The sequence below is a fragment of the Hippoglossus hippoglossus genome, chromosome 3 (genome assembly GCF_009819705.1).
Source record: "Hippoglossus hippoglossus isolate fHipHip1 chromosome 3, fHipHip1.pri, whole genome shotgun sequence".
Lineage (NCBI taxonomy): Eukaryota > Metazoa > Chordata > Actinopteri > Pleuronectiformes > Pleuronectidae > Hippoglossus > Hippoglossus hippoglossus.
Window position 1 is genome coordinate 15,372,068 of NC_047153.1, and position 11,328 is coordinate 15,383,395.

The 11,328-nt window shown below is 40.7% G+C and overlaps 1 protein-coding gene across 2 annotated transcripts; it reads left to right on the plus strand.

Annotated features, from left to right (window-relative positions):
• The first annotated feature begins 1,373 nt into the window (after positions 1-1,373).
• Positions 1,374-10,775, plus strand: LOC117753404 (aspartate aminotransferase, mitochondrial-like). 2 transcript variants are annotated; one of them, XR_004612244.1, is made up of 11 exons: positions 1,406-1,565; positions 5,032-5,188; positions 5,996-6,124; positions 6,214-6,273; positions 6,357-6,515; positions 7,508-7,612; positions 7,788-7,938; positions 8,325-8,490; positions 8,611-8,761; positions 9,582-10,601; positions 10,636-10,775. XR_004612244.1 is itself a non-coding variant. In XM_034571487.1 (10 exons), exons 1-10 carry the CDS (start codon positions 1,483-1,485, stop codon positions 9,702-9,704), a joined length of 1,284 nt encoding a protein of 427 aa, XP_034427378.1. In that variant the 5' UTR covers positions 1,374-1,482; the 3' UTR covers positions 9,705-10,775. The 2 variants fall into 2 exon arrangements, 1 of the variants encoding a protein (XP_034427378.1); XM_034571487.1 differs by having other exon boundaries at positions 1,374-1,565; positions 9,582-10,775.
• Positions 10,776-11,328: the final 553 nt, after the last annotated feature.

Sequence of the window (11,328 nt, forward strand, 5' to 3'; positions counted from 1 at the left end):
AGAAAAGCTTCTACAATGACCTGGATAAATTCACCAGCAGATAAACACGCAAATAGCTGCTGCTGAAAAAAATGATGCAATGTCTTTTGTATAACACTGTCCTCAAGTGGACAAATTGAGTTACTGCGGAATGCTGCTGCAGGAAATATGTATTATTTGAGACCATAACCATAAAGGTTGTGTTGATGATTTCAACGCTTGGACAGTAAACATCCAGCAGAGGATGACGATAAACGTCTCTACAAACTAAGAATAATGTTTGACTTGCTGTTCAAAACCCTGTAAATCATTTAAAAACTTAAATGGCGTATTATTCTAAAGATGTTTTATTCAAAGGTCAGGGTTCTTGCAGCATATACAATAATTATAAGTAAAAACAAGGCCTCATCTGTTGGGTGGCAACCTGAAAATATAAAGTTATCATACACATATTCAAAAGGTAATTTCTCCAACATCACTGTTGTTAAACGGACAATAAACATTACATCAGATTTTACACTTTAATCACAGATGGTAAAACAGTTGCACTTTTGTCTCTTTATATAAAGTTCTGTGTTTGTATTTTCTCCAGGGGGGGACTGATGGAAAACACACACATATAATAAAATGATTTCACACATTAGTATTATGTTAAATTATGTTTCTTATCAAGGTTTAGACTCAATCGAGTGTGCTCTATAATAGTCACTGCAGGGACATTTATTTTCTCAGAGTACAAAAGCATTAAATATTGTCTGTCATACATTGTCAGTCACAGGTGCATGAATGTGTCCAGATGTAAACTCCCAGCCCTTCCCTTCAATTTATAAATGTACATTCAAATATTTCCATATTCTGATTTGTTTCTCTCTGTTATCCTTTACATTCTATATTTTGTATTTTCTATATTTGTTTTGTTTCATATTTAAAAACAGGGGGAACAATTTTTTTCTTCAATATGTGATTTTTGCAGGAGGAAGAATCAAATAGATGATATAGTATTGATTTGCTTTAGAGCACATCATTGTTTTTTCTTACTTTGTTGAAAACGAAAAGTTACGACCAAGACAACTAAAGCAGAAGACAGATAATAAATTAAAACAACAATCAGATAAAAAGAAAGGAAATACAATATTCACATTAATCCTCCTTAAAAAGATGATTCAATATTAAATGTACTATCTGACAAACCAGTACACAACACAAGAGAGCAGATGACAAACAAAATCATAGATGGCAGAAATTCAATAAAGTAAATGAATAACGCAATGAACTGAAAAACAATATTCTAAAAATTGAAACAAAACTGAATGACAATCTTAACGAATACGACACAGAAATAGCTCAAAGAACAAGTTATTTATTCCACATCATTTCCCCACTGACGTCACTGCGCTGTCTCGTGTGCTGCTCTGTCGTCATCACGCACCTGCGCGTCGCTCCGCTGCTCGCTGCCCTTCACGTCCGTCCACATCCTTCCAGGCTCGACTCCGCAGCGCAGCGATGGCCCTTCTCAAGTCCCACAAGGTGATCTACTGTCTGGGGAACGTCTCTCCGTCCCTGGGAGCCCTGTCCGCCCGCAACAGGTAAACAGCGGAGGCACCACTCGTACCCAGCGGACACGGACACGTTCGGAACCCCGTCATCTGGGCTTGCTCTGCCGCGAGCTGTCACGTCACCCCCGCAGCTAGCTTCACCAGGAGCAGCACACACACAAACACACACACGCGTATTCTCACGTTAATTGCTCTGTTCTTAGCCTTTAGATTTCACGGTGAAGCGTCGTTACCGCGTACAGCGCTGTGTGGCTACTTGTTAGCTGGTTAGCTTAAGACAGGGGTCAAACCGTTAACCCGGGCCCAGGTACATGGGAGATCAGCTGCAGGAATGTGTCACGCTCCTCGGGTCAGAGCCTGTCGCTCCACACTTCCTCTCTGAGGTGTTAATCTGACTTTAGATGCTAACTCAGCGATGCTAACAGCGAAGCTCCTCGTGAAAGTCACGTTGGGATGTATCACAAGTTCCTGTTTAGCAGCAGCAGCACAGGAGAACAGAGCAGCTCGGGTGGATCTTGTACGTTAAAAATAATTCATTATTGAACCTTGTGTCGTGTGTTGGGATTTGTTTTATGTTCCTGTGTTTGGCTTTAAGGATAAACTTTGTAGTCGCATTTAAGCGATCGCAATTGGTTCAGTTTCCTCAGCCCACGTACTGTTTGAGCTAAGCGACTTGTCGTAGTCGGGCAAGTTGTGAGAGCTGATTGGTTGACGTGTTCCGCCTTCGATCGCTGATTGGCTCATATCTCGCAGTGAAGCTGAGGCAGGCGCCTGTGTCCTTTCTGGATCCGTTTGGAGGACAAACCACTTTAAGTCTGATGCTGCGCGTCCATCTGCGTTACACTGATGACACGTAGCTTCCGTTAGAGTAAGACCCAGCGTCATCTGACGTCTGGGTACCTGATCTCTCCTCAGCTCCTGTTTCCAGTCCAACGCTTGGTTTCGATTTGTAGTCAGATCACATTTCTGTCTGACAGGGTGTGTTCCACAGTTTCTGCCTCTGACTTGTCTCCTCATGTTCAAACACCTCGATCTGGTTCCCAAGACTAAATGAAACACAATAGGGTTTTCCCCCCAAACACCTGTAGCCAGACTAAGAAACAGTTAGATCTGAATGAACGGTATTGTAAACTCTGCAGTCCTGACCTGTAACTCACCTCTAAAGCCTTTGGTCTATCGATCCCTGATAACTGTCAGTCGCTGTGATGTTTATATAAACGCTGAAGCTCAGATGTTCAAAGGTTCTGTGTACATGCACCCTGCAGGTATGATGCGACCACTTCCACCCAGATGTTCTCCTGCATGTTGTATTTCTGTTGCTGGGATGATCAGTTGCACAATACTACGTAGTGCACAATACTGCAATATATGTATATGCAATGAAAATAAGGCAATCTGATCTAATCTTAAACTTCAAAAGTATATGACAGAATCACATACTTGGAGTTGTGATAACAACACCTTAAGACCACAAACACCTTAAGACCACAAACTACAGCCTTAAAAGTACACCTCTGACACAGTCTGGACATTATAAACTTCAACAGTGTGCTTTTTATCTGCGTTTTCTTATTGCTGCTGTATTGCACTGTAAAATGCTGCTGCTACTGAGTTTACAGCCTGTATAGTATCACAGGATCAAACGCTCCATTGTATTTAAGTGAACACTTGCACGACTAAACTCGGCCTCACATCGGAGACTCTTGCCCTTTTTGAAGACCTAAATTTAGCTGCAAACGTTATAGGGTTTACGAAGTAGAAGAAACCTGAGACGATGTGTGAGCAGCAGTGCAGTAAAGGTCGCAATATGTAACAATTCGCCTTTACCAAGCAGATGTGTGACAGAATGTATTTAATGTATTAATGTTAAGTGTCAAAGGTTACAGCTAAATGGCAATTATTATATTAGTAGCAAGCCATTATGACATAGCAGCCAAATATCCTACAACAAAACAGTCAACAGTGCAAAGACGTTAAGGCCTTTAACACACAAGACGAGTCTAGTAATGTTACTAGTTTATTTTTAGCTTTTAATTTGCAGTCTGATTTAAAATGCTAATAGTTTCAGCTTTATTTACCATAATGCAACAGTGTTTTGCTTTATGAATGTTTGTGGAGATAAATGTGGGAATCATTTTGTAGATATCGCAAGACAGATATCCACAGATTAACATTCAACTAAATACTGGTCATAGTGGTGTACACATCATGCACAGAGAAGCCAGTTAGTGTTTGAGTCATCCTCATACTAAGAAACAGCTTTGAGCTGATGTCCCTCATGCTAGGTTTTTTCCCCCCTCATCCATCTCCTCTCCACTCACATCTAGTTTTACGTGGTTTATGTTTTTAAATACGAGGATTTATGATAGATATATATGTATTATATGGGAATAAATGTATAATTCAGACTATATTCTGATGTAGTGTTTGGGTTTATTAGCATCCCCAAGGAGGTTATGTTTTCACACCTGTCTGTTTGTTTGTTGGTTTATTTGTTTGTAGGCAAAATTACGCAAAAAACAAGGTCCAGATCAGGGGGCGTATCCAGGATAAAACAATTTTTTTAACTTTCTTTAACATTGCAAGATAGGTTTTTTTTTCCAACCTTTTCTTTGATTTCTCAGAGAATAATTAATTGAAATAAATCAGACATATTTAGGGGACAGCTATTTATGAGTGTGTGCAATTTGACGGGATAAAAATATATATGAATGTGGTTACATAAGGGAACTGTTGTGTCTTCGTGAAGGTATGCACTCAACTGAGTACCATTCTACTTGGCTTATTTATTAGTTGTACTGTTTATTGTTCTGTGATCATTTTCAGTTTTTTCTAAAGTTGTACCTGACACAATTAGAAAATCATGCGATTACTCAGTTGTTGTAACAGTAGATAAACATTATTAAACCTTATGTGCTGAAAATAAACAAGCAGTCTCAGCCCAGATAACTGACAGTTTTAAAAATGCAGATATTGCTAAAAGCTTAAGGTTGAATATAATCTGTTTGTTTGTTCATAATTATATTTTCTTAAAGGATAGTCACATTTTTTCAATATCAAGTATCCTGCTCCAAACTCTGTAGGGACCAGTGTGTGTTTTAGATCCAGATTAACTGCTACTCTTGATTTTGGACTCTGGACCTTCAGAATGGATTATAATGTTTGTTTCATGAAACTTGTGCTCACTGAGCATGTGTCGTTCACGAGATTTACGTTAGTGTAGTATCCTCAGGTCACATGAGTGCGTTAATCTCGAGCATTAGGCCAACAGCATGTCACAGGAGCACGGCTAATACAGTTATAACGTTAGTGTGTCCGGTGTAGAAGCAGCACGGTTCATGACCTTGTGAGGACGCAGTCCCTTTTCTGTTTGTGGGGGTAATGGCTGTTTTTCAGTGCAATGTGCTCAGATGAACTCTTATCAGTGAACTCTTGACCTTCCTCAGTGTTTGTTGTCCCGTCCGCATCATTATTCTCCTGCTGTGGTGTCTTTCAGCTCATGGTGGACCGGAGTGCAGATGGGCCCCCCCGATCCCATCCTGGGGGTGTCCGAGGCCTTCAAGAAAGACACCAACCCCAAGAAAATGAACCTGGGAGTGGGAGCATACAGGGACGACCAGGGAAAGCCCTTTGTGCTCAGCTGTGTGCGCAAGGTAGAACTGCTGCCAAGCCCTCCTTGAATATTTGTGTGCTTTTTCATGTCTCTCTCTCACACACGCAGGCGTACACACACAGAGGGGTCACTAAGGGAGATTGTTGTGGAAAACCTGCTGATCAATGGTCAACTCATCAGTGAAGAAAGTTTTCAGGAGTCCTTTGATATCTTATGCTGAAATATTTATTTAAGCTTGGCAAAGAAGAAATTCAGATTCCATCAATACATCAACTGTGCATGATGTCCTCTCATATGCAGAAGTCTGATCTCCTGTGGTCACACTTTAAACCCCTACAGGTCATTGAGACTATTGGTTTGCTAGTTCCAAACAAGTAAATGTATTTTCTAGTTCTGGAGACAGTATTACCTGACTACGCAGTTTCATATGTGTGGTGTCTAGGGAGAGAAGCAGCCCTGTACTGAGACTGAGTCTCTCCGAAAATTCCATAAGAGAGATTAATAGTTTATATTTTCACCGGGTGTTAGAGGGTCAGAATGTTGTTGCTGCTCAGGTTCTCTCTCATTGGTTCATTCTTGCTTTGTCATCCTGAGCCCAGCTTCTGCAGCTCCGTGTAAAATCAGCATTTCTGAACATGTTAGCATTCCATGTATTTGGGAGTGAGACACGTGTTAGTAATTAGGATAATTTCTGCCTTGTCACCATGAGGAAGTGTAAATGCGTTTGTACAGAGTTGAACACAAATGTTAACTAAAAGTATAGATGTTTTGTGTACAAACTGCAGATTAACAGTAAAGGAAATTACTGTAGTGTTTTATAACTTTTTATTTTCCCACTTTCTTCTAGGCAGAAGGTATTATTGCAGCTAAACAGCTGGATAAGGAGTACCTTCCCATCGGTGGTCTGGGGGATTTCACCAAGGCCTGTGCCCAACTGGCCTTTGGTGCTGATAATGAGGTCATGAAGAGCGGCAGGGTGAGTTTGACTGTTGAATATTCCCAAAAACTGAATACACTTCAAATCAGATCCGAGGGATGTAAAGTCCAGATCTCTTCTCCCAACAGAACATCACTGTTCAAACCATCTCAGGAACTGGATCTCTGCGCATTGGAGCCAACTTTTTGGTAAGCTCCTCTTGTTTTTGGTCTTTTTGCAGAAACAAATATTTTAGGTAAGATTATCTCACCATGTTTTTCCCTTGTCACAGTCTCGATTCCACGGAGTACGTGACGTGTACCTGCCCAAGCCCTCCTGGGGAAACCACACACCCATTTTCAGAGACGCTGGCATGCAGCTCAAAGCCTACCGATACTACGACCCCGCCACATGTGGCTTTGACTTCAAAGGAGCTCTGGAGGACATTTCTGTAAGACATTAATGATGAACTCTAGGGAAATGTGTGAAGAAACATTTGCAAATTTTATTACAAATATTGTTTTCTGATAATTATCCCCTCAGGTTTATCTGACAGCATGATCCTTTTAGAACATTTTGATCAACAAGTCTATTGTGGCATCTTTTCATGCTCTGAAATCGGGATTTCCCTCAAAAAATTATCACAAAGTATTTTATCAGTGGTCAGCTTTCAGTTTAATTAGGAACTGAGTTTTTGGTTGCTAGGAAGCCCTTTTTTAATCATTTTGACTTTCATTTAAAAAAGAATGTACATTGTGGTCAAAATTGAGTATATGGCTGGACTGTGTATGATCAATATGAAAATTGAGGACGTAGTTTAAAACTATTGCGGAACCTCAGTAAGTCAAATAACGTATTCATTACGTCATTGCATCGTATTTACATTATGCCTGGTATCAGCCGGTTTTATCTGTTTGCACATCAGCTCAGTCAGACACTTCACACACTTTGTACCAGGGATCTGAGAGGGTCAAATCCATTTAATGTCCATTTCCGCTGATATGGACATTTGAATTCCATCAGTCAGCTCCTCTGGATAGACTCTCGAACACTTCAGGTTTACATTGCATGTGTGAAAGCAGCTGTGAAAAGTGCCGTCTGGGTAATAAACTGCTGCTCCATCTCTCTGAGGTGAACGTCTCACTCTCAGGGCAGAACTGATGACTCTCTTCAAGTTGCTTTGGACACCAATACATTTCAAAAGTGCAGTAGCCAACTCCTAAAACTTGGCTGGCCCACCAATGATGTATTGTCAGTCAGTCACCAACGCATGCACAACGTTCAGGGGATGCAGTGCTAAACTGACTGATCCGACCAAAAGTTTCTGTCGTATAATGTAATCGTTTATATGTCTGGCTGCAGTGAAAACATTGTCCTCAAACACAGTCTGTGCTCTACATGATATTGATTGTTGACTCTCCAAAACCTTCTGTTTTATCACAGAAAATGCCCGACAAGAGTGTGATCTTGTTGCACGCTTGTGCCCACAACCCCACCGGTGTGGACCCCAAGATGGAGCAGTGGAAGGAGATCGCTAGCGTTGTGAAGGTGCGCACACGTCACCTCAAAAAAGTTCTCAGAATGACGTCAATACACATTCTCCATTTATATTACAATCAAGTTCTTCCACTGTTGTTGAGAACTGTCCTTGTGTCCAGTCGTTAAACATTATTAACTGGTTGTCTCTTTCCTGCGTCCTTCCCCTTTCCTTCTCACCTCACAGCAAAAGAATCTGCTCGTGTTCTTCGACATGGCCTATCAGGGCTTCGCCAGTGGAGACATTGATCGTGATGCCTGGGCTGTGCGCCACTTCATTGAGGAGGGCCACAACATCGTGCTGTCCCAGTCCTTCGCAAAGAACATGGGACTTTATGGTGAGTCAGTGTCCACTTCAGACGCTTCTTGGATAAATGTCAATAAAGATCAAAGGGACGTAACAGTAGATATAAGGTATTTCTATTGAATTATCATTGAGACATGTGCGTAAATATTTTTATGTGACTGGCAGTGATGGAATTCATGACCAGAGAATGAACAATCTACCTTGTGACTGACTGGGTGAAGTCAAGCTTGTGTTTTGTCACCACCTAGTGGTAAAACAATGATGGCAAAGCATACTTATTCAAAAAATCAATCAGACTTTCAAAGCACAACATGTATTCGTACTAAAATGTGAGATAATATAGTTACTTTCTTAGCTGGTCAGCTAGCACTGTAAATCACTGTTTAACTGTCATATGGTGCATGTTGATTTTCACAGGTGAGCGTGTGGGAGGCTTCACTGTCGTGTGTAACGATGCTGAGGAGGCGAAGAGAGTCGAGTCTCAGCTTAAAATCCTCATCAGACCCATTTACTCCAACCCACCAATGAACGGTGCCAGAATTGCTTCAACCATTCTCAACACACCAGACCTGAACACTCTGTGGTACGTCCCAATTGATCTATACATACATACATACATACATATATATATGCATCAAACCAGTTAAGATTCATTCCAAAATGGAATTCTTGATCTTTTTTATCGTTTTGTTATTCCTCCCAGGCTGGAGGAGGTCCACGGTATGGCAAACCGCATCATTAAGATGAGAGAAAAGCTGGCGGCCGGACTGAAGAAGGAGGGCTCCTCTCACAACTGGCAGCACGTCATCGACCAGATCGGGATGTTCTGCTTCACAGGCCTCAAACCCGAACAGGTACACACACACACACACACACACACACACACACACACACACACACACACACACACACACACACACACACACACACACGTTGTTGGTTTTCACTGCTGATAGTCGAGGATGACAGAAAAATATGTTCCTCATTAAAATCAATTCTGAAATTAAACCAACTGTATCAAATGATGCCATTAAGCAGACGTATAACTCAGCAAAATCCGATAAGAGTTTCTACTGGCAGTTTTACAAACTGCTTAAAGCCAAGAAACAGAGTCATTTTTGTGAAAACTAAACAAACAACATACGATGTGTGATCTATTTACTGTGGACATGAGAATGATATCTATCTTCTCATCAAACTGTCCTTCGGTGTTAAACTATTCCTTTAAGATGAAAGAGTGCTGAGAACATTTTACAGTTTACAGAAGAAGCACCTGTACCAAAGAGAAAGTAAAAATGCCAGACAGAAAGAAATAGAGACAGAATCACGGACCTTCTGGATTTATTAGTAGGATAACACATTACTCCTATCAGGTTATGTTCTATTAACAGTGACCTGCACTGACAGGCATATTTTGAACAGGCAAAAACATAGTTACCAGTATGGTTTGAATGTCCTAAAAGGTTATGATAGAAAGAAACACTCTTTACTTTGTTGTCAGTGTCCTACTAATAAATCCAGAAATCTTTCTCTGTCTGTTCTTTGATTTTGTCAACAACTACCATCTGATGGACTTAGGGTTACACTGGGCTGGTTTGCTGCTGAGGATCCTTGAAAACATGAAAGTACTGACGCGTGAATGTGTTGTGTGCGTGTCAATGTGTTTTCCCACAGGTTGAGCGCTTGACAAAGGAGTTTTCCGTGTACATGACTAAGGACGGCAGAATCTCCATGGCGGGCGTGACCTCTGGAAACGTGGGCTACCTGGCGGAGGGGATCCACGCGGTTACCAAGTAGAGCGGATCATTCTAGAAGACCTACAAAATCAAAGCAGCGGTGTGAATGAGGAGCGCCATGTGCTACTTATTCTCTGTCTGCTCCATTCCGCCATTAGAAAAGAGCTCAATATTTACTTACACTTTTTCTTGATTGGATTTCATCCTGAGTTCAACTTTGTCCCTGTTCAGCAGCTGCTGCTTTTTTTTAAATTTTTTTTTTTTAATTTAACTGAACCCTGCCAAATTCTAAAGAAAAAAAAGAAATCTCCCTCTCACTGATTGAACTGATGTCTCATCTGTGTGTATTTGTCATGTGGAATCAACTGTTGGCTGTGCATTAGTGTCCTAAATGTGCTCTGTATCTGCTCTGGGCACACTAGAAAACATCAGGAGACTCACACTGGGGTCATGCTAGGCTGTGCATTAGTTTTACATGCAAGGCGAGATCTCCCTCACTTTTCGGAAGCCACTTGAAATACGAGAGTTATTTTTCCTTTCTTAATTTGAACGGTTAAGTTGTAGCACTTTATAAGCAGCAAAGCACTGTTTGAGTTTCAAAGATTAGGCTGACACATTTTGTTTTTATCATTAGACTTTACAGGCATTTGTCAATCGGGTAATCTATTCACTATTCAGACTAATCTGTGGTAGTTCACCTGCACTAATCAATCATCTGGTAATTTAGTCTCCTTATTATCTCTGTTTGGAATGTGCCCGTCAATCTCCCTTGTATTCAGTACGTTTCCACTAAACCTGCAGGGCAGCAGTCTCCCGGTCAGTCCCTGAAACGAGTCCACAAGCCTACAGAGTTCAACTCGGTACAAAGAAGTGATCAATAACTTCCACCAAAGTTTTTCATCAACACGTTTGCACTCCCAGCTCATTCACTGAGACGTGGCAGTGAGTGAATCTGTTCGTCATCAAGACTGATGGCACAGGTGGCATTTAAGAATGTGTGCTCTCACCCAACTCTGCTCATAAGTCTGAAACGTCTGGCACTTTGCCTCCATGTTTTGCATTCTGTCATGAAACAATAATGGATCATCAGTCATGTACCTTATTGAACAAACAATAAATTATTATAGAGTAATCATCTGTTCTAATGTGGGTTTGTGTTGTCCTTGTTTTCCCTAATGTCATCAGTTAACCAGCATTTCACACTCCTCTCCATGCATATGTGCCTGCATCTTGTTTATTCTGATTCATCAGGATAATGTCATAATGCTTATCTTAAATACCTATAATCATTGATAGTTTTGTTTCAGCTGGTAATCAATGACTTAGAGATTTTGTGAGAGTATATATTGTTCAGTTTCCTTTCAAGTAGGACTCAGCTGTGAGCCTTCTGATTTTGAAACCGATAACTGAATTTCACTTGTTTCAGTGCAGCACCAAGTTTGTATTTAGTGGGCTAATTATAACAAAATCCCCCTATAAAGTAAACAGTTGTGGAAAGTGACAAAGTGCATTTTCTGAAGAGCTTCAGTACAAATTTTAAGTACATGTATTATCTTGAGTGTTTTTTCCTCATGTCAGCTTTTAATTTTACTCTCCATGACTTTTCAGTTACTTGAAAAAGTAAGACAACGGTCATAAAAATTATACTTTATATCCAACAATATATAAAGTAGAGCTGAAACCAT